We start from the raw sequence: 24,274 nt of genomic DNA, 5'->3' as shown, positions 1-24,274 counted from the left end.
AGAGAGAGAGAGGGAGGGAGACAAAAGAGAGATCCAGGCCAGACAAAACGATTGGCGGATCCCAGGGGGACGATATGTGTCTGTGTGTACATAACACACATCTCAAGTGCTGGAAATGAATAGCTTTATGAGACTCTCACAGTATGTCTTTGCACAGTAATGCCATTGGTATCCATTGAAATGAAAATACATGAATGAGCTAGTTTTTCTTTTCTTTTTTACAATCACAAAGTTTCCCACTCACCAGGCTTTGCTCACAAGAGAAATAGATCACAGAGTGAAATACAGCCCAGTATAAGTTAAAATAAATACTGCATGAAAATCACCTCAATATAATTATTGTGGCTAACTTTTGAGACAAGCTGCATATCCCATTATTGTCTATGATAAGCTTGCATTGTTAACATCCCACCGTTTAATTAAGGTATCGACATTTAAAGTCGCAAAAAAACATTTTGTTATAATAACAAAGCAAAGATGTTGTTTGACAAACATGAAAAAATCTCTGATATTGGTTAGATCATGAATGTTGGAGATAAATTCATGAGGTGGCCAGAAACATGACTCGTGAATGTTAAATGTTGGTCTCTGTCTGTTGGATGTTTGAATAGGAAACTCGAGATTTGGCTGTAAGTGCATTTTACAACTTTTAGGACCTAAAGTTTTAAATCAGGGCTATTTCAGTGTTCATACTGGGAGGTAAATTTACCTAAAAATGAAATGATCCACTGATTAACATAAGTCTCTTTCCCAATGTAAGTCTATGGGACTAAAGTCTTTTTGGGCCCCATGACAACACGGGGGAATTATTTGGCCAAAATGTAAAATTTGCAGAAAGCTGCTTCCGGCAGACACCTGTAAGTAAGTGACATAGTTAAACATTTAGCAGCTAAAGAGCCAGCTGTCAACAACAGAGCTGAAAGAAAGTGAATATTGGAGTTATACTTGTCAGGTGGCCAGAGAAATGTCCCCAAATTATAGACTGTCTTTAAGAAGTGGATGTAGTCACTGTGACGTCACCTATTGACTTGTGGACGAGGGTTTTGATGCCTTGTGTTTGGCTTTTTAGCTGTCGCCATCTTGGTTTTTGGTTGTCGGCAGAAATTACGCAAAAGGGTGGAGTTAAGTACTTCCGAACGCTGAATAATCTTGAGGCGACAAACATGTTACGACTTTTATGAAATGAAAACACACTCTGAAAGGATTAAAGTTGAAAAACACAGACAACTCCCAGACCAAACAACGCTGTGATAGCGACCTGTCAATCCCAAGTTAGCCAGGCCCTAAAGCATACTTTCTTTATGGTCTACTTAGCTCTAAATAGGACCATATTTTACTAAATGAACATCATGTTGTATTGAAGAAGACCTGAAGTAGAGATTGAGACCATCAACTCATGTTTACAATGTCTACTGGCCAGAGGAGTAGCCCCCTGCTGGCCTTGAGAAAGAAGTCAAGTTTAAGGAACTTCAGAATTGGCTTCACTTTTCAATAATCTACATTAATGCTTTGAGTGTGTGAACAAGTCACTATTTACCAAAAAGCTCATCACAAAATCTTCATTAGTTAATAACATGTCAGAGTTGTGGTTATAGCTTGTTGCGCTGGCCCAAACTGTAGCTGCTTTAACTTGTCAAGACATTTGATATACACTTTTGAAAAGTCAAAACGTTCCTTCAAAGGCACACTTCACTCTATACTTCAAGGCTAGATAAGTAGGGGCTTGTACTGATAAGGAGGAGAAGGATCTGCCTGCATTCTTAGCCATTACTCAGTGTCACTTAGGGAAATCCAAGCCTCCCATGAGCGTGCCATTGTAGATAGTGGCTGACACAAAGGAGGAGGATTGGCCTACAAGATACAGCTCACAGTAGCCTGTTGCTACCTTATAAACCCCCTTTATGGCACATGCACCCCTTCAGGGAGCTAGGCGTCTCTTCTGTTGCCTTCTGCTCCTCCCCCACCCCCTTTCTTTAGTGGGGTGTGGCAGATAGTGAAAGAAAGGAAGGACGGGAGAATAAGAAGACTATACAGTGTCTCTAGTATGACATTGTCAGCAAACATGTACACCCTCTTTTCAGCAGGCCTCCTGACCCTGGTATTTAGCGCAGGGATGTTACTGTATATAGGCAACCCCATACAACACACACGTCACGCACACACGTGTGCGTCTTTTCTATTTAGCAGGAGTCGGACAATTTCTGCAATATCTTGGGGTCGGAGTAGGACGGGGGAAAGTGGGTGTTTCACTCAACCTAGTACAACACAGGACAAAATAAGACTTAAATATGAAAGCCGTTTTATCTCTTCAGCCCTGTGGGCCTTGCTGGTTTGAAGATCTGCCACCTAACAGCCACGTGTGGCTTTGACTTGTTGCTTCAGGGCTGCAGTGTCTGGTATGTTGTATCCACATCCTGCTTGAGTCTAGATTTAGTTTAGATGGCTTACTGTTACTCAAAGCACCAGTAAATGTATCTTGTGTGACTATTTGTGACTGAATTTCACTTTTGGGAATGGCGGACTCTAAAACTACTAAATAGAACGCTAATTATTGAACATAAATACAAAAGAATGAACCCAACCATGAATAGTATCGAAACTAGGCTTTGATTTAACTGTGTCTGAGGATGCATTTCCCGTTTAAAACTCCTCAAAGAATCCAACAGGCATATCTATATAATTCCAGTCAAGTATATTTGTGTCTGTCCAGTCTGGTTCAGTCAAATCCAGTTCAGCTGCCAGTGTACTGGTCCAGTCCAGCCCTTTTCATTTAAATGTTTTTGAGGGGCGTCACTTCCAGGGCAACCAAGCCATTCACAAGTGTAGCCCACTTCAGCCCCTCCAAGCAGTCCGGCCCACTTTACCCTAGAATTGTCTTGCCAGTTCTTCTTCACCTGCAGGACAAAACAAGCCCTTCAAACCAGTGCGCGTCTCTGTCTCTTCCTTCCTGGATCCCTGGTTTGTGGTGATAAGGAGGTTAAAGGTCAATGTGTGTGTGTGTGGTTGTCAAGGGACAATAGATCACAGTGAGTAGCCATAGCTCTTCCTTTTTCTGCGAAGGATGCACAAACATGTCCCTCCATCATCCCCAGTGTAAAACAACATTGATCCCTGAACCAGTCTATAGTTATATTAATAAACATCAGGTCAGATTGGTCAAGGTGATGTGGTGCATATGGTAGGAAGGCTCTGTTTAACCAATAGTAAATCCTCATCTATACTTTGGTATCCAATAAATGGTGCTTTTTTAAAACATTGAGCAGACAGCCAGTCCGCGCTATTTAAATCTATTGTATTCTTGACAAGTGAAGAGGAAATAGGAAGCTATTGATCTCCCACGAAGGATTATATTTCCCATAGCAAAAGGATGCAGGTCTCGTTCGACAATGGGAGGAGCATGTGACAGAGTGGCCTATATATAACCCATAGAAGTGAGTCAATAGACAGCAGAACAAATGATACTGTGGCTAAAGGCAATCTATGCCACTAATTTCCCACAGCAGTCGCCGCGTTTCATCACATGGATCTATCAATTGTAAGAGAGTTTAGAAAGCAGCGTTTCATACGTTTCCAGAGCTCAAGTCAGTGGGAGTTTCAGCATGGCTTTTGTTGAAGGACACTGCATGTGCATCACTTCCCTGTCGGTTAGCTCCAACATGTAGCCACTGCTTCTGGTTTGTTGGGTGTTGTTATTCTGTTATATTGTAGTCCTTTGTAGAATCGCTCTTTTGCAGTTCTTAGTTGTATTCTGTATTTATGTGTTGCTGGAATTTTACCTCAGACCAGTTTCTGACAATAACAACGTTTACATTTCTGCCATCTCTATATATATATATATATATATATATATGTGTATATATACTACTCGACTATCGTACACTGAAGATGGACTAACACAAAAAACACACCAGAGTAGCGGAGATAGTTTGATGGCGAGTTGAGGTCAGAGAATACCTCCAGCCAATCAGTAAACCTAGTCATGTGACTGCTGTGACATGTTGACGTATATTAGAAATAATTTCTTCCTGTCGGAAACACACCTTCCGATCGCACAAAAATATAATTATTGCAGCGAGCAGCGATTCAAAACTTACTATTTGATAGATTTGAGTGTGCAATTTATAATTTGTAGATTCAGCAAGCACAATTATATCAGCACTAATATAATATCAAATCCACTGATGCTTATGAAATGTTGAGCTCAACTTGTTGACTGCAACACACTTGTTACTTTGGTCTGCAGTGAGTGAATAGTTAGTTGTTTCATCATGTCGCTCACAGTGAAGCCGATGTGCCAGTCACAAGCTTCTCTCACCATCGGGCCTTTGTTGACGACTCCCTTGTGTCCCCTGCCCTTTAATGTCGATGCTTAAAAAATTGCACTGTGTTGCCTGTTGGGGAAGGAATGATAAAATACCAAGATAACGCTGCTCAGCAGATTTCCTCGTGGTTTCCCAAACAACATCTGTAATGGTGGCTATCAATGAATTAAAGATTAAGGGACCATAAGTGAGATCTTTACTGCCCCGAAGCACAAAATGAACATAATATATCTTCAAGGATTTGATAGAGCAGTTGATCAATAACAGTGACTGCACAAAATAATCCTCCCCAACACACACACACACACACACACACACACACACACACACACACACACACACTAACTTGCACTTTTCACCCGCTCGGTGATGCAGGACGGTGCTATGAGAGCACCATTATGCCAACAAGGCCAATAACACAGCAGTACCGTATTCCCAGTATATTGCATCGTGATGACCTCATCACAAGACACTTTTGCAGACAATGTGGCTTTCTTCGTTCTGTTGATTACAGGCCACTGAGGTAAAAACATGATGTAGATTACATAATACTGTACTAAACCTGCATGAAGTGATTATTTTTGGCCTTTTGTGAGCAGCAGAAAAAAAGCTGTAAACACAGTGGTGTCTCCTTTTAGGTTGATGTGGCGAACTTGTTTGCAAACAGTTGCTTATTCACACTTCCATCAGATAACGAGCAACATTAACCTTTTGAATCCAGTTTCTGGCTAATTTAAGTCCAATAGTCACTTTCCTTTAGCTCAGTTGTTGGTCTCTTCCTACTCCTATGGGAGAAATCAGCCTCTTCAGCAGTTAAATGTTCCACTATGTTCATCAGCTAGTTGCTACTTTGGACAGGGAGCATAGTTTGTCTTTTTAGAGCCTTTTTGCTGAAAACAACTTTATAAAAGCAGCTTTAATTGAGCACTCTAAGAGGCCTTAGCGGATAAAGGCATAGAGCAGGGCGGAGCGTGCGTCAAGACACATGCACTCATGTCAGATAAAAGTGTCAACACCAAACATCTTCTGCCATGTCAAACATCATGGAACACAATGAAAGGTAAATAATTAAAGAAGTCTTTTTTTGTGACGACAATCTGAGGACATTTACTTCATGGCACATTGACAGCAAGTCAAGAGCCGTTGCTCCTTTCTTCACTCGTCATGTTCTCTTCTCTCTCACACACATGATGCTTCTTGGATGTACAACATTTACCACCAGCTTGTATGGCTGTGTGTGTGTGTGTGTGTGTGTGTGTGTGTGTGTGTGTGTGTGTGTGTGTGTGTGTGTGTGTGTGTGTGTGTGTGTGTGTGGTCCCATGGGGTGTGAATTTGCGCTCAGACCAAACTGACCTCTCATGTTGTTTATAAGTCCCTAATTCATCCCATCTGGGCATCACTGCAGCCTCTGGTAGCTGAGAAGTGTGTTGTGGTGTCTAGCAGGTTCTTCTGGGGTGGTGCTTGGTGTGTGTGTGTGTGTGTTGAGGGGTAGGGTTGTCCCGAAAAAAAAGGCCTATCAAGGTTTCCACACTGCACGAGCAGATCATCCATCTGGACGCAAGTGGGTTCATTGTTTTGACACTCACAGCGTGGCGCTGTCTGGAGAGGAGAAAATCCCTCTTCACCTCCTTAAATGTGCTGAACATGATGCAATAGAACGGTGTGTGTGTGTGTGTGTGTGTGTGTGTGTGTGTGTGTGTGTGTGTGTGTATATATATAATGCATGCGTATGTGTCTGTGTTGAAGAGCTTCAGTCTGAAAAAGGACACTCCTTTGAAAGAACGGTGGCCTTGAAGGCTCAATGCACAGCAACTCAAGAAAACACAAGGAGATAGAATAAATACGAGCAAAGGAAGAAAACCTCTTCACCAACTGGACGGCTCACAGCATACAAACACACTGATGTTACAAAACAACAGCAGTCTATCTTGGGAAACTAATATGGCCGGTATGTTTGAATGAATGTCCCTAAGAAACTTTTTCAGAACTCATTTCCGTTGTAACATTCAGCATTTTTTCTGTACTCGGCTGTGTGTGTCTGTTTACGAGAGGCGTTTCTGTATTTGGTTGTTTCTCACTTTCAGTTCTCAAGTTGGTGAAGATGTTTTGATGGGTTTTCTTGAATTGCACTGTACTCAGTTTTCAGGGCCACTAATGTAATCAGACATATTCCAAAATAACTGTTGACTGAAGACTACATTATGAAGTTATTTTGTTTTCCTGAATTGATAGAAAAGACAATATACTGTAACAAAAAAAAACGTGCCAAAATACTAATGAATACACATTCTCCGCTGATCTTCCATCCGTCTTTTCAGCAAAATAGGAAGAGGAACACATTATGAGAGATGAAGCTTTAATCGACCCAAACTCAATTTCACATGGGATCAAAAGTTGAATCTCTTCTATTGTTTTTTGTCTTTCCATACACTTGAGTTGAAGTCTGAACAGCAAACCAATCAAATGACCTCAGAATCTCATCCCCCCCCCATAGTCGATGTCCTTCACTGGTTTCCACTTCACAAAGGCGCACCATCCCACTACTGCCACCAAATGTTGGACTGCAGTTGAATTTACAGAAAAACTACTTTTATTCAGACTCGCCACAAAATGGAGAAATTCAAACCTCTCAGCCTATTGAAGTGGCTGAATGAGTGAATCAGCATCACAGCATTGATTTAACTGCCAGGAACAGACTTCACATTTCCTCAATCATGAGACACACAAGTCACAGGATTGCTCATACGCTTTTTATTGTTCATTTCAGGAACGTTGCCAAATAAAGTGCTGTACACTGATATCACATTCACTGACGCCAGCGCAGGATTACAGACCTGTCAATGCTATATATGGAAGCTACATGTAAAACAGAAAGGATTTTAGATGAAGGCTTTCTCATGGCATCCTCTCACGAAGACACTCCATGATGTGTCTCTTATAGTGCCTTTCACTAAAATCACATTCAAGTATTTTTTTCTCCAACCATTCAGCCGTTTCTTAAATTGTCAACTAAATGAGTGGGTGTATCCTGAAAATGATGACCTTTGGCCCTAGTGGTAGACGCTGAATTGTGTTGTTTTCCCAGGAAGAGAACAAAGGAAAATAGGCCAAGGTGAGAAAAAAAAAATCATTTCCAATCCTTTCTAGGAATAAAAGTGACATCATAAGAGGCGATGGACATCACCAATAATATTTGCAGCAGCTTAGCCCGGTAAGGGAAGGTCACTGGGGGTTAGTTATACTTCAAGATGTAAATATTGAGTCAATGTTCCCACATCGTCCGGGGACATTAGCACACACTATCATGACACACAGGGTTTGTATTTAAACACAGTCAAGGCACACCGGCTGCTCATATGCACACAAAGTTGCCGGGACACTGCGCAACACAGACGACCACGGCGTGTCCAGCTGCGACAGGTTTGCACCGACACGAGGCGGACGTCCCGTTGTGGGAGGAGTGCAGCCGATTTAAAATGTGAAGAGAGAAGCGGACTCTTTGGCAGTAAAGTGAGTATCTGTGGACACATCATAAGGACGCCAAACAAGAAGTCACACCAACTCATACAAACAATAGAACAACGTAACGATTGTTTAAAGCAGCGGTTCCAGGTTTTTTAACCCTTAAAAGGGGAACACATCAAAGTCTGTTTACAGGACTTAGGGACTACTTTGTACTTGGAAAAAGTAGTTTAACAACTTTTGTGGCTCCTGAGGGAGCTATTTGAAATACAATTATTATCATGTGATGTCACTTGAGGGAATTGGGCTAAAATGAAGAGAAAAAAATTGAAATCAGGGGTGTGGAGTTAGAAAATGAGCTGACCAGACCTCTACAGCCCACTCCTCATCTCTGCTGAAGGCCAACAGCTCGAGGCTACTTAAAACAAAATACAACTAGACTGTGTTTCACAAGAAAGCATCAATCATCTTAGAAAAAAAATCCAGAAAATAAAACAAATTTGTTGAAACAGAATTGAGACGTTCTTATTTACCACACCAGTAACAGTCCCAACACTCATTGGAAACCACTGCTCTCATACACGAGTTTACACTGTAAACAAAATGACATACAGTGTTTACAGTATGCCAATAACAAAATATATCTCATACTGAAGGGTGCATTTCAGGTAATGCGTACCTCCTCAATGAATATACAGCATCTTGGAGAAACCACATCTTATTGACTGTGTCAGATTACTCTCTGTGTTCACAGAGCGACGCAGAGCTCAATGTGGCATTGTGCTCACTCTGCAGTTCACAGCACGTCTGCTTCCATATCTCCGGTGCCTCCGTTATGATCATTGTCACATTTTCACGTGCATTTAGTCAATCATTGGCATAAATGTGTCATGACTTCCTGATTGAACTATTCACAGACAATATATTCGTTTCGATATTTCAACATCTTATAAGGCACCAGTTGCTGTTTTTTCCTGCTCATTTAACACCAAAGCACTGTGTTTCAGCATATAGGTCCTTCTTCTTGAAGCCGGTCTATTCTTCTGAATTCATGGTTGTGGCAAAAAGGAAAATGAGTGTGCATGGATTATGTCGAACATAAAAACTGTTTTGAGGAATGATGCAAATTGTGATGAACAAACATGAAAAATGAGCTTCCGTTTCTTAAAATACAGCTTTATTTGTGAATTTACACTGATTAGCAATACATCTAAAAGCAACTCCATTAGATAACCATTTATATAGGATTTTCACAGGTCACAAAGTAGCTTGGCTCATTCTGGCATGCCAAAGCAAAACTCGTTATTTATTTTTTAACAGAAACAAAGGTTGATAGAGAGCATTAGTAAAGCAAGGTGCAAACAGTCGGAAATAAAAGTGGAGAAAAAAACAAGGATCCAATGCACATTCAGTTCAACTGGGAGCAATTTGCTCATAAAATGGTTAATAAAAAATAAAAAATAAAGCCTAGCGCTTTCTGCAAACTAAAAGAATGAAAGAAAGCATACTGCGATAAACATGGAGGATGAAAAGAGAACTTCCCGGGAGGAGAGATGGCATGAAAGAAGAAGACGGTCTGAGTGATGACAAGATGGTGCGTTAGTGTCAGGTTGTCCTTACCCACTGCCTCCTCTACCACACACACACACACACACACACACACACACACACACACACACACACACACACACACACACTTCCATTTCCAAACTCACACCTCCCTTCTCCATCTTCCAGTCGTGTGACCTCAGCAGCTCTTTGCCAAGAGACAAAAGCCATCGTTTACCACTAAAGATGTCACTAAACACCCCCTCCACCCCCAAAATCCAATACTTCACATTGCTAGCTGGGATATTGGTACATCAGGTTAAACGGCTGGGGGAGGATGTATGTGGCCACCCATTACACTTTGGCTTTGCAGAGTTCAACCGTGGGTCATCTGACAGTTACAACACGGTCGTGTTTACTGGAGAAATTACACGAGGGGAGGCTTTAGAAGCTGAAATGACAACTTGGCTCTCGGAGCGATCAAATAAAAATAAAAATGTCCATACGGCCTCCTTGTAATGTTCCAGTTCCAGGAGGAAATACATGGCAAATAAAGCTGCTGTGGATGAAGCTACTGAAAAAGAAATAAAGTGTTGGGGAGCCTGAGGGGTGTCGATGCAGTCACTGGGGAGATTTAACAAAAGGTCTCGTTAGGGTCCTCGACGCCCGAGCAGGCAGACGATCGCAACCCTTGTTGGGAAAAAATAATAGAATATGGCTTTAAAAACAAACGCACAAACACACCAAACAAAAAGGTGTCACCGCTCCACACTTCACGACCCGTGACTCTCATTTCAGTGACCACTGCAGATATTTGGACTTAGTATTTCGACACTGCACTTCCTGTTTTTCTTAGAGATTTTTTTTCATGTGCGACACCAAAGAGTGACTATTTTCTTTCCCGCTTCATTCGACTCACTTTCGGGGTCCTGACCGCTCTCCGACATGCTTTGCTTGCTACTTGCACAACTTTTATCAAATTACTTCACAATCTCCTTCACTGATGAAACCACCTGCAACTGAAATGGGTTATATACCACAAGAAAAGTGCAGCACAATAAAATAAAAAATATATAGTTAAAAATCTATAACCAACATATCCAGTTAATATATCTGTGTTATATAGTAAATTTGTGTACTCTGAAGATTAGAATATAATTTCAGCAATCAGGCATCACTAAAGAACATAGTCGGCCGTATAAATTCAGTTCTTGCAAAAAGAGAAAACGTGCGTAACTGCTGTAATTCTCTGTAAAAGCTTACAAATGAGTACAAAACAGAGTTGACTAATACCAAATTTGTGTTGAATAAAAAAAGATCACATTTCATGAGATGACAAACTAGACACAAATGGTGAAGCACTACTGAAATGAGATTGTTTCGTCTTTTTAGTTTGGCAATAACAACATTGAGATGAAGAGGAAAAGATGTGAAAATGCTACATAAATATTTGAGTGAGTCAGCAGCTCTAGTTGTGATAAAATGCCAGCCTTTGTCCTCACTATGTTGTCCAGTCCAGTTTTAACCCATCTCTTCTAGTTCAACCACAATCACATGAAGAAAAGGTGTGTATCAGAAGCTAAATACATCAACACAAATCCTTTGGCTGTTCATTCTGAGAGCAGTTTTCCAGTGTCATGTCATGTGGCCTCTCAGATCTCTGTGGAGACTCAGGTGGCCAGGATGTAAAAAAACAAAACTTAAAAATAAAAAGATTTAGTTTCAACTTGTGCAGTTTAACTTAAGAACACTCATGTTGCAACGTAATCATTGAATTCAATTGGATTTAGACGCAAGACATAAGCGAGGTGGTTTCCAGTATTTTCAGCCTGGGACACAACAGGAGGAGCCAGTTATTCAGGATCTAAATGTTCTCACATGACACCAGAAAGCCTGTTGGAGCGCTGCATAGGTGTGTATATGTGTGTATATGTGTGCACATGTGCAGACACACACCACCCACCCACGTCACTCCAAATCTGCTGCAACTTTATCGTGTGCATCCACATGCCCATCCCAACATTTCACAAACATGATGTCTTCTAGCAGAAGGAGAGACCTTTCTTTTTTGTTGTCGTGGAAAACCAATTCCTATTTTTTTATACGTGATCCGTTTTGTCTGCCATTTCGCAAATAAAAACTTTTGTTAAAAATTTGAATAAAATTAAAAACATAATAGAACATTGAAAACAGAGACAAAATAAAACACAGACATAAAACAGAGAAGGTGGCCGCCGCCGTCACGCGTTCTTCTTCTGAGCAGACGGCCGTCCCGTCCCGTCCCGTCAGCTCTCAGGCCTCCGTCTTCTCCTTCTTTTTGTTCTTCTTCAGGAAAGACGGGGTGCGGAACTTCTTCTTCTTCTTGGTGTTGGGGGACTTGGAAGGCGAGCTCTCGGGGGACAGCGCCTCCTCGATCTTCTCGCCGGCACGCACCGTGATCACCACGCTCTCCACGCTGGTGGTCAGCTGGCTGACACGCTTGGACAGCTCCTCGTCCACGTCGCCGTGGCTGTCTTTGCCGTTCATCAGGCCCGTGTGGTTGTCTGAGGGAGGAGAAGGTCTTGTGAGGAGAGGGATCAAGAAACAACTCTGACAGACACACCCAATGTACAGACAACACCTATAGCTAATAATTAAGGATATGCACGATGCGTCACACGGCTAACCTCTGCGCAAAGTCAAAGGGTACTAAAATGTAAGAGGAGATAATGTGGGGTAAGACAGTTAACACTTAAGAGCTATAATTAAAACAGACTGATCAAATCTTTATCATAGAATATTTGTGGTAAATAGCATGTTGGGAAACACTGATTTTTCATTATGTCCGATGTAAGTAAAAAAAAAAGCACTCAATAAAAAAATGTAAAAACGAAAAGACCCTTAATGCGACGTGGCTTTTCCTCCATATGTTGCCATATCATATAATTTACATTATCATCGTATTTTTAATGGTGCATACCATGAATACACTTAAAGGCAGGAAATGAAATGCTTGTAACAGAATTCTTTCTGCTCGTTAGTTTTAACCGACTCATTTTATGAACTTTCAGCCAGTGTACATGTGCATCATACAAGGAGGGACCTCGCCAACATGAACAGTAATGTAACAGAATCCATGTATTCGGACAAAATGACAGAAGCAGCATGTAAAATAAGACGTATTTAACAGTAAACAGCCTGAGCCACAGCCTCAACAAATTACAGTTGAATGACATCCTCTCTTTTACTGTCTTAACAAAAATGGACTGCATTCTATTTTGTTATTATTATTATTAGTAGTATTTAAGGCCTCACTGTGCTTATGTAGTTAAAGTGAGGCTTGTTAAGTCCCTTCTGTACCAAATACACTAATACATTTTGAACTGTGTGCTGAACACAAAGAGACATGGTGTCCTAGTGCTCTACTTTTTTTATAATATCCCGGCATAAAACTCCAGTGACCCGATAGCCCAGTCAGTCTGTCCTCCTTTCACCTTAAAATAAATAGGTCTTTGAACAGTGGCTTAAAGCTACCGCCTTAATGTCTGTGTCACATCTCTGTCTTGGTGTTGCTAATGCGTGTTTGGGAATGCAGAGCAGACGCATCATGTTTCTACACATTAACAGAGATGACTTCTTGTGTTAATTTCTTTACACAAAACGCAACAATTGACCTGACCTTAGCACAGCGATGGGCTGAGCTTATCGCGGTGATGTCAGAATAAGTCAATGTGCTGTCGTGGGTTAAGTGTTACTCTTTGTGTGGTTTCGCGCGTGTGTGTGCTGGAGGGAAGCTGACAAGAAGTCAATCCCACGGCATCATTATTTACAACCTGTAAGGAGGCCGCTGTGATCTTTGTCTCTCGAGGATGCACACCGACTGGCTTCAAATGTCAGACACAAAACTCTCTTGGTTAATAGAGACGAGACTGTAGATCCAAGAGGCTATTTAATAACCCAGAAATCATGTGATGGGACATCATAGCATGTTCACGTTACCAAGCCTGCAGGTCTGAGCTGTTTTACACCAAAGGCAACAAAGAGGCACAAGATCTCGTCCTGATGTGAACTCGTTATAACTATTCTGGTTTGTGGTGCGTTTAAGGACGCTGCAACATTCACAGTTGAGTGAGCTCGCATACAACATTGTGATGTATGCTCTTTAAAAAGCAATAATTTTACATTTAAAGCTACGAGGGTTTTCTAGCTGAGCTTAGCAAAAGGGACGGAAAAACTGTTCATCATGAAACAGTTACAATATGTAACTCTCTGTAAAACAAAAGAAATGTCCGTTGCGTACTTACATTTGTTCTGAACAAGTTAAACCAGTGATTCCACATTTTAATTATTAAGCCTTATGGTGGTAGTAGGCATATTTTTGCTTCAAGTCTTTATGCTAAGATAATTTCCAGACTAAATGTACAGACATGGGAGTGGCATCGATTGAACTTGGCACGAAAGCACATCAACATAAATTTGCCAAAATGTCAAACTATTCCTTTAAAGTCAAACCCAGAAGACCATTAGCAAAAAGCAAATATGTACATTCTGAAAAGAATAATGTAAAGTTGATTTAAAGGTTTGGTTGTGACGGCCGCCTCTGAAAACCTCAATGTCCCCAAATGTCCCAACAGGGAGAGCTTTCAAAAGCAGTTCAGGCTAAGTGACATAATTGCTGCTGTGATAGATTACCTCACTCAACTTGCTTCTCATATTGTACTGAAATGAACAGAAACCAGTGGCTCTGAATTTGTTTTGTATCTTTAAATGTAGAACATATGTTGAACAATGTAGAACAATGTATGCTTTAAAAAGCAGTATTTAAAGGTTTGCTTTTATCACTTCTGGGAGTGGAGGGGACATTATTACCGTTTCATTATTGCAGAAAGACAAGTTTTGGCATTTAAAATCATTAGTGAAGTACAAACTCATAGCACAGATCAGTAGTTTAGGCAATGCATACTGAATTAACAGTTATTTAGTTTGTATTATTTTTTACTCTCATGCACACACACAAACACAGAGCAAGGCAGTTAAGATCATTCTGACAAAGTGTCACTCTCTCTCTCTCTGGGTGAGTGATACCTTCTTTAGCTGGAGTGCTTTGCAGAGACTGGGTGAGAGACTGAGAGAGAGTGGAGCCGTCGTCGGAGGTTAGCTCGTGCTCTCCATCTGCAGGGAGGTTGGGGGGCGGGCGAGGGAGGGATGAGGGGATTGCAGGGCGGTGTAGAGGATTGGAGTAGTGGGACGACAGCAGGGGTGAGTGGGATGAGAGGTAGAGGGGGGAGGGATTTGGGATAAAGGGTCAGGGGGAGGGGTTGGGAGATTAGTGGTAACACACATGTTAGAATCAGGCCATGCACAGCTGCTTTTCCACAAAATTTCCCAAAATCCCTGTTGATCGGTTGTTATCCGTTTCCCAGTGTGCACTGCAATGTTTTGTGGCGCCCTCATGTCCCACTGATGAACAGAGACGTCCAGGCTGCAGGTTGGACACATTCAACTGTATCACTGTATCGTACCAAATTATGACATAGGCTAACATTTTACAAAAGGAGCAACAACTACTTTTAAATGCTCATTCAATCCATACTCTACTTAAGAGTAAAACATTTCTTATTTCCTAACCTATCATCTTTTTTTAAATCTCCAAAAGCCCTTTAAGTTCCTTCATGGCTCTTAATGCAATAAAACTAAATGATCACTCGTGTTTTCGTATTTCAGCACAACCTTTGTACATACAGTGAACGCTACAGTCGAGCTCCGCATTCGTAACTTTATTAGCGTTGAACACTGATTAGTGTGAATGAACGGCATTCCCATATCACTTTAACACGTTTGTTAGCGCAGTCACACATTCAGTATGCTGAGGCGTCTCAGTCACTCAGCAGCGTATAGGAGGTGGTTGCTTAACAGCCGGGTCTGTGCAGTGAACGTGTGAATATGTTCTCCGTCAAAAAGTGGAGATCTGAGGAGTGAACTCAGTTAGAGGTCAGGGCATGTTTTTAAATAAAGAATGAGCTGCACGCGTCTCATCACGTCGAACATTACCAAGTCCAAATGAAAGTGCTATGAAATCTGCTTACAGCGGCTTGTTTTCAACCTGCAATATGCACATTTCATGTAGTGATGAAAATAATTACACTTTCCAAAGGAAACACACAGAGTGGACTGGACACTACTAATCAGAGAGTAGACCTGTATGTGGGTGTGTGTGTGTGTGTGTGTGTGTGTGTGTTGCCCAGGCATATATCAGGCCATGACAGACGGTCTCCAGCTTGCATCCAGATTGGCCATCGGGGGATTCGTGGGCCTGTAGAGGCAACAGTGTCATAGCAACGGGCCCCGCTCATGTGGCGGGTGAGAAGACCTGCTGTCTGTTCGGTCTGCCATCTTTTAGTCACACCGGCCTCTCATGCGGTACATGTGCACATACACACATTAGCACCATGTTCCATAAGGATGATCGACACACACACACACACACACAAGCGCACGCATTAATTCGCTCCAACGTGGAGGGATTCTGTGCCGGGACTAGTGGTCAACCCCCATTCACTATCTGTTCACTATTGATTTCCCCTCTGCTTGTCTGAAAGGCAGTGGGATAATATGATTAGCATTGACAGCACTGTGTGTGTGTGTGTATATGTGTGTGTGTGTGTGTGTGTGTGTGTGTGTGTGTGTGTGTGTGTGTGTGTCGTCCTCACACACAAGGTTAACCCAATGAAGGCAGCAGTGGAGCCCGCAGGGACCGAGCCCTCATGTTAAAAGGTACATAGGTGTGTGTGTGTGTGTGTTTGTGTGTGATACCCAAGGCAGTCAGTTAGAATATGGGAGTGTCCACTGGGGTCGCCGCTATGGCGACAGGGCAACAAACCGTGAGACTTTATGGATGTTTATTATCAACAAAACTGCTGACGGAGCACAGAGCAAACTCAACGTGTACAGTAATCAATCTGCAAGAGACAATTTTAAAGAAGGAGGAGGAGGAGGGACAGATTTGCCAGATAGTATAAAAGATAATGTATGTCGGGACCGGGATATTTTGTAAAAATACATTGTAAAATACATTTTACATTAAAAGATGGCAAAGTAACACAGTAAACTAAACATTGAACTATGATACATAACTATAAATTGAGGTTACAGTTATCTATAGAAACTATAAAATATAATATTGCTGCAAATGATTAATGTCAAAATATAAACCGATATCTGTGATAGACCAACATTGGCTCATACTATCTGCCCCGCTGACACATTATATTTCAATGAGAGCACACATCTTTTGAAGACCTGCAGCTCACGCAAATCAGGCTGGCTCAAACTAATCTCTTCCTGTGAGCTTTACAAGTGGGCTTTACGGATTGATTATTGATCGACTGTCTTAACTCAATAATCTGTTGTTAAATGAACCTTCACATATGTGAAGCATGATGGTTTGCTGCTCACACACAAAGAACATTGAGTACATTGTGTGTGTGTGTGTGTGTGTGTGTGTGTGTGTGTGTGTGTGTGTGTGTGTGAAGTCCATATGTCTCTCTGTGAGAATGGGCTCTTGAGCGTGAAAGAGATAAAAAACAACTCCACACACCTTTGAACAAACACACACACACACAGCGAACATGCAAACTCATGAGTTCATGGACTGGTCTGTGTGTGTGTGTGTGTGTGTATGTGTGTGTTAATGCGTGTGTGTGTCATACCATTGGGGCCTAGATGCCTCCTCTCGACATTTGTGCGGTACTCCTGCAGCACCTTTTCTGACTGCTCACTGAAGGGGTTGGGAGGCAAGGGAGCCATCTGCTCCTCCTCTGTGGGCACGTATGGCTGGGGAGGAGACATGGAGAGGGGTAAGCATGGGAGCACACACACACGCGCACACACACACACCCCCTCTGATTTAAACGCACAAATGAAAAATGAAAACGCACTCAGAAGGCACACACGCCCACTGTGTATGAGAGGGCCAATCATTCATTACAGCCTCATATAAAGATCACAGTGTCGACCACGTCGCACAGAACTCATATAATCACCAACCAATTAGCCTGCAAACCAACATCTTATTAACAGATTGTGGAAACATAAACACCAAGCATGAGACATGTACTAATGCAATTAACACTACAGAGTCACCGTCATACTCACAAAACAAGTCACATGTGTGCACACAAGAAACACACATTTTACAACTTTGATTTTTGACAAAATAACGTCCTCTGAAAACCATCATGCTCCAACACAACATCTCATTCTCAAGAACTCACGCACGGGAAAACAACTAGTGAAAGGTTGTCCCCAAAAACAAAAAAGCCGGTGGAAATGAATACAAAATTGGTGTCAATCTTAAAACACGACATTGATACAACACATGCAATGTGTTCTGTTCTGAATGGGAAATAATGTGTAAAACGAATCCAGAAAAAAAAGGCAAATAAAAATTAACAAACAATAACAATTAGAAAACATTTGTGGATATTTACCAGAACTTGCGCCAGATCCTTCAAGACAACAAGACCACAAAACCATCAACATCAAAATGTCTAAATTAGATATTTTACCCTTATTCTTTCCTATATATTATTATTTATCGTTGTCTATTTAATCATTTATCTTGTTAAGTACAAATATCAACTTACTAAGATTCCTTTTGCCTTGTCAAAATGTTCTCCTTGCCTCCACCTAGTGGTCAAGAGGTGTCATTAAACTGGCTGTGCTTCCTGAGCTACTGAGGAAGGTGATTAAAGCAACAATGGAGCGCCGACACAGGTGTTTTCACTTGTGTCCAATCAGCCAGAATAACTGAAAACCCCTTTGAATTATTGCTCAATAACCAGTAATGAGGGAAATCTGTATTGTTGGTTCAACAGGCAATAAAAGGGCTGCATGGCCATAAAAAGACACACGGGACTTTTTCTGGAGCAGAATGAAATTGAAATGTGAAGTTAATGTCTCTGACTCTGAACACAAAGGAAGAAAAATAAACACATTGAAAAGCAGCTGCTGTTTATGATGTTGCTGCTGTGCATTATGTGTATATTTAAAAAGGGTTCAGAATGGAAGGAAAACTCTACATGAAGTTCAGTTTTTTTTTTTTTATTACTTCAAATTTCAGCCATGTCTAGGGTTAGGGTCAACCCTAACCCTAACCCTTACAGGAAGTAAAGGGTTTACAGCTTGTTTTTACTTGTGAATTTCCCAAATCACAGGGTTGGAAGAGTTTTGAAGAGAGGTAAAATGGAAAGCAATGTGTACTGGAAGTCAGAATTTCACTTTCAACACATAGGATTACACAATATATCATAGAATATACTATAGCCCTGAAAGGCCAAGATGTATAACTGGTATGAGTGTGTTTTATTACAACTTAATTCATACACAAGGGCTGTTTATCTATTAGCACTCTGCAACAGCATATATTATCGAAGGTGTTCCTGTACCGTTTCTATTAAGATTATTACTGTTTCTTTAAATAGTCACACACTCTGAATAAATTAGTGGTTGGACCTGGAGGGGTGATGTGGATGTGTGGGCTACGCTGTGGCATTATTCAGTTCCAGGTGTTGTTGAGTTATAAAACAAATGAAGACAATGTTGAAAAATAATAATGATGTAATTTGTATGAACAAAATAATATCCTGAGCCTTAATGCCAGAGAACTTGGTTTACAGCAAATTGTTTTTTCCAAAAATGATTTTCCTTTAGCAGGACTGTAACATTAAATACTGTATAAATCTGCATTTCATATCCACTGTTTATACCGTCTACATTGTATTTATCCGGCACATTGCACTTCACTTTTACTGCTTTCTTTTGCACTCTGGTCAGATGCTGAATTGCATTTTGTTGTCTCAGTACTTGTACTCTACAATCACAATAAAGTTGAATCTGAAAAGTAATCTACATTAATTCAGCTTGCTTTTCATTTCTGTGATTTTTTTTTGTTGGTATTGTTATTCTATGTGTAACAGGTCAAGTGTCATGAGACAATACAGTGATCGTACAGACCAACGTCAGGCTGAAAGGCCAGCAAACAAAGTGAATATAGATTTTTTTCATAAGGTCCGAAGAAAGAAACTCTTACCCGCCGAGGTTCATCAACAGGGATGCCTGCAAGGTGCTGAGAGCGCGGCCCTGACGACATCATATCAAAGCGGTTCTGTTCTCTGATCTGTGATAGGTCAAACCACACAATGATGTCATCGGAAAGCATTCAGTGTTGAAAACAATGTTGACGGAGAGGAGAGATAAGTCAGACTCACTTTGTTCCTCTTCTTCAGCACCTCACTGGGGTCTGTGTTGAGCGGGACGAACTGATTGGGGTCCTCGATCCGGATCGGGGTTCCCGTCTCCTCCGCCTTCATCCACTGGAGAAGGAAGGCAGGCGAACACAGGTGAGATCAAAACTATTTGCTCAAAATAACAACAGCAACAACCCAGCACTGTAAAACATATATACAATCTCCATGTAACCATTATATGTAACCCTATTTATATAGAACTTACACTCAAATTATATTATTATACTTATATATAAGTGTGGGTTACAAACCGGGGGACTTAAGATAAAGGCATCTAGCGGTCAGAGAGTTGGTCTGGTGAGAAACTCTACTGGGAACTGCAGAATCCACCATCATTAGAAACTTAAAGTCCCAAAAAACACAGTAAGATATTTCAGTATCTTTATCTTTTATTTCAGTATGATATATTTTTTTTTCTTCTTCAAATTAGTCTCCTGTGAGACATCAGACTTTGTAGAAGTCTAATATTACATCACTGGATTGCTTAAAAAAAAAATCCCTCTAAGCTAAAAGCCTCCAAAGATCATGAACCATTGCAGCTGAACAAACACCAATGTAGTTCTCTGTTCAGCCCGTAGATGGCGATCTTACATCAGCTTTCTCTGGCAGTTGTTTCACTGAGGAACAACTGTCACCAAAACAAAGCTGTCAACACCAACTGACAATGAACTGCACTTTGTCACTGCATCAACAAACACACACGCCATTTGTTACAAACCTTCGGAAAGCGTTTAGTCTCAGTTCAGCTTCATATGCGCAGAAATCAGTACTAAAAACTAAAATCTTTCCCCCTCCTCATGTTTTCCCAATCAACACTCTCTCTGCTCACCGTGGTTGTCCGGCTGTTGTAGCGCTCTTCTCCGCCCTCCACGCTGACCTTGGTGTAGCTGTTGGGCGAGTTGAGCCAGCGCGTCTTCTCCCTCTGCTGCCGCTGCTGCAGGAACTTGAAGGGCAGCCGCGTGGCGCAGCTGTCCGTGTCCTCCTCAAACATGAACGCTGTGACCGTGGCGGGGATCTCCACGTCGCTCTTGTGCCTGGGCTTCTCTCGGATGATGGGGTGCCTGTATGTGTAACCTGTCCTGTAGCCCTGCAGCAGGAAGCAGAACCACATCAACGGTTTGAGTTCTTTGATCGTAGACGATTTGGTTTGTGAGCAATGGCCAGAAAACAAAACATCATGGACACGACGAGGCCAATTTATACATTTGTAATTATGTAGTCCCCATTTTACTTTTAGTCCTCCATCCACTGTTGGAAGATCCTCTTTACCCCACAAATGGTATTCAATAGATCACATTTTTTAATACATTCATAAGGATACAATGCTGTTTTTCCTTCCTGGCTGAGCTGCTAGTTTCACAGTTAGTCAAATGAAAGAAACAGACAGGCACAGTGTTGTGAGTCCGGGGTTTCTGGCAGCACAGAGGACAGAGTCAGAGAGACATTTCCTTTCTGGTCCTTTCTCTCTTGTCCCTCTCCCTCCATCCGCTTCTTCATCTTTCCTTTTTTCTCACACATCCCCCCCACCCCCTCTGTCTGTCACTGAACTCTCACACGGTCCTGCTGTTTGTTTGTCAGACATTTTTCCACACTCTGCTTGACAGTGACATTTGCATTTTGTCCTTTACTCTTCATCTCAGTTCCATGGCCAGAGTTGACCTTTTAGCTTGACTCGATCAGCTGGTGCTGGCATTCACTTTATCTACAACGTCCCGTTTCATATTATACCCTTTCTTTTCCACATTCAAATCAGGAAGGCCTTTGCATTTGTATACTGGGTTGTAAGAGGGTCATGTAGAGAGTAACTAGTTGTTTTTTCCGCTGTGTTCATGAGGGGTCAGAAGAGAGACGGATGAGTCAGAGATGACATGCTGAGAGGCAATGAGCGAGAGCGAGAGAGTAGGGGTGTGAGAGCTAACAGAGGGACCGAGAGATGATAAGAAAAACCCAGTTCTGCTTTTCCCCTGTATTTTATGATCCTACAGTAGAGGTTTCTCTCTAACACCTCTCTTCTCCCACAGTGGCCCACACTGCACATGGTCGTGACCCAGTCCCTCTTCAGTTGGTTACAAAGAAAGTGAATGTGCAATAAAACATCCCACACATGAGTTTCTCTCGGAGTGGAAAAGAAATGCAATGCATTCTTGGAATGCCTCTAGGTTGTGTCACTAATGTATCTTTTCAATGAATGAGAAAGAAAAACAGACAGACATTTAGTTACATGAAAATGACTGATTGGACTTTTTTTCTGTCAGAAAAAAAAAAGTCTCAAAATGCCAAAATGTGCTGACGTTCGAGGAAGGAAAATAAATCTTGACAGAAAACACGCGGAAGTGAAGTGAAAAGTGTTTACCGTAGTTAGCCATTTAATGAGCCTGATGATTACGATGACCTTCACTTTGACTCACCAGGTTATCCAGCATCCTCATCAGAGACTCAAACTCCATCTCGCCCAACTTCCACTTATAATTGCCACTCATGTTGATAGACCCGTCCTTGACAACGGTCTGCACTTGTGCTTTCACCTTGGCCGAGTCCAGCACTATCAGGTTGTCCACCCCGCCAGCGCACGCCATGGCCTTCACCTGCAGGCACAAAGAACAGAGGGAGAAGCGTGAGAAACTTACCACAGATGCCTCAAGCGACACAAAATAAACAAAAACACTTTTCTGTCATCAAACAACTGTGGCATTGGATCCGCCACCTAAAATGATAACATCTAGTTTACCAAAACCAAAATGGGCTTCCTCTTAATCTAAAGCTACCATAGCACCAATAATGTACAGTACTGCACAGGGCATACAACAAACATGGTGGGGGGATGTATTTATAGAAATTAAGCCGGGCTTTGCAGGATGGATTAATGTTTTCTTTTGCTTGACCGGGGAGAGTCAATCAGGAGATTTGGTTTGCCTGTTCCAGCGAGGGATGCAACAACATCTCGACAATCCTCCACACAAGTGAACAAAGACACGCAAGAGTTGAGCGGCAAAACAGCAGAGAAACCCCACACATGACATCGACTTGAATACAAGCGCTGACACGTCATGGCATCTCTCACAGCTCTGCCGCTGTACGACACTAGTGACCGCATGCCATGTAAAAAAAGTCAGATTGCTTCGAGTCTGTTGATCCCAACACTGTAGTTCTGTGACCCGTATAAGTGGATATTGTAACAATATTGTTTCATACAGTTGGATTGTTGGGGTTTATGTTGAATTGGTTCATTTTTGGATTCGTACGTTGCCCTGCAAACATTCATCCAACCGTTTATCCGTTACTTCAACCCATATTCCATTTATCCATTACTGTTCATACACTACCTCAAGATGAACTACTCCATTGAACCGTTAATTTAACCAAACTAAGTGTTATACATTATAACTTGTTGTTCTAAATTAGCTGAGCTACTCCACAATCTTTCCACACTTCCCGTCAACCATACAGATGATTTTTAAGAGAAGATACACAAAATGTAAAACTGAATATCAGCTATTACTGATTTCATATTCAATATGTATTAATGTTCCCTGCTTGCTCCAGACCTCCTGAAATCCCCATCTGCCGGCTTCCTTTCAGCTTTCCTACTGGCTAAATAAATAAAAGGAAGAACAACACCCTTCTGTAGATGCTGTTGTTGACAGACGTCAACAACAACAAATCAGCTCGTTACTCAATTCATCACTCCTAATAGCCTGGCTGGAAGACTGTTTAGCCAACATTTCCCACAAGGCAAGAGATTATGGCTTATGGAGTGTTGCTAGAAAAGTGAGAGCAGGGAAATGTAAAAATGGTTGTGGAGAGATTATATTTAGCAGAAAAAACTGCGCCCTGCTGGTCTAATACATGCAGGGGAAGCTGAGTGGTGCTGGAATGTGCTGGGTGCCCAAAACAGCAGCAGTTAGCCTGTGTGTGTGTGTGTGTGTGTGTGTGTGTGTGTGTGTGTGTGTGTGTGTGTGTGTGTGTGTGTGTGAGTGTGAGTGTGAGTGTGTGTACCTGGACTTCACAGGCATATTGGGCCGTGTACATGTGGGTAAAGGCCTCTTCGATGGTCTCCCCGAGAGTAACTACACCATGATTCCTCAGCACCAAAATCTGTGACACACAAAATTACAGGCAGCATTATTATGCACAGAAGAACAGTCAGACATTCTTTAGAGCGCAACAATCTCAACGAGCGGCTGCACAATTAACTGAATATTTATGGCAATCAGGATTTGGGCTTCCCACATTTAAAGGAACACGATCAACTGCGATATTGACGTTTAAAAAGCGAGCTCCGCTAATAGAAAACTCATATTTTCTGGGGTGAGTAGTTCCTTCACTCTAAAATCATTCTTATTTTTTTTTCTTATTTTTTATTTTTTTATTTTTGCTAGGACATGTTATATGGTCACGATTCATCTCGTAGTTGGTTGGCTTACTTCCATGTTTAAAACTTTGTATAAAATGATTCCCTGAAATGTCAATGAGTGAATAAATGGGGAATTCACTTCCAGAATAGAGATATTTGAAGAAGAGATAGTTGTCTAGCTAGTTAAATGAATAGTTTAACATTTTGGGAAATCATTTTTTATTTTTTTTTGCTGAGTGTTGAATGAGAAGGTTGATAACGTCTAGTCAATATGAAGCTAAAGCCAGCAACCTGAGAGTGGT

The 24,274-nt window shown here is 41.5% G+C and overlaps 1 protein-coding gene across 1 annotated transcript in view; it reads right to left on the bottom strand.

Moving 5' to 3' along the window:
- Positions 1-8,947: 8,947 nt before the first annotated feature.
- add3a (adducin 3 (gamma) a) overlaps positions 8,948-24,274 on the bottom strand; it is a gene marked incomplete at its 5' end in the record, with an annotated part of 30,883 nt that continues 15,556 nt past the window's right edge. The window contains 8 exons of the mRNA XM_079220060.1: positions 8,948-11,875; positions 14,397-14,483; positions 17,021-17,144; positions 19,402-19,488; positions 19,580-19,684; positions 20,448-20,705; positions 22,027-22,203; positions 23,615-23,713. Coding sequence (XP_079076186.1) covers positions 11,625-11,875; positions 14,397-14,483; positions 17,021-17,144; positions 19,402-19,488; positions 19,580-19,684; positions 20,448-20,705; positions 22,027-22,203; positions 23,615-23,713 — 1,188 coding nt within the window. The 3' untranslated portion in view covers positions 8,948-11,624. The remainder of the gene's footprint in view (positions 11,876-14,396; positions 14,484-17,020; positions 17,145-19,401; positions 19,489-19,579; positions 19,685-20,447; positions 20,706-22,026; positions 22,204-23,614; positions 23,714-24,274) is intronic.

The sequence above is a fragment of the Taurulus bubalis genome (genome assembly GCF_910589615.1).
Source record: "Taurulus bubalis genome assembly, chromosome: 6".
NCBI classification, from domain to species: Eukaryota; Metazoa; Chordata; class Actinopteri; order Perciformes; family Cottidae; genus Taurulus; species Taurulus bubalis.
The sequence above is the reverse complement of the archived record's forward strand: the minus strand, read 5'-3'. Positions and strand labels throughout refer to the sequence as shown.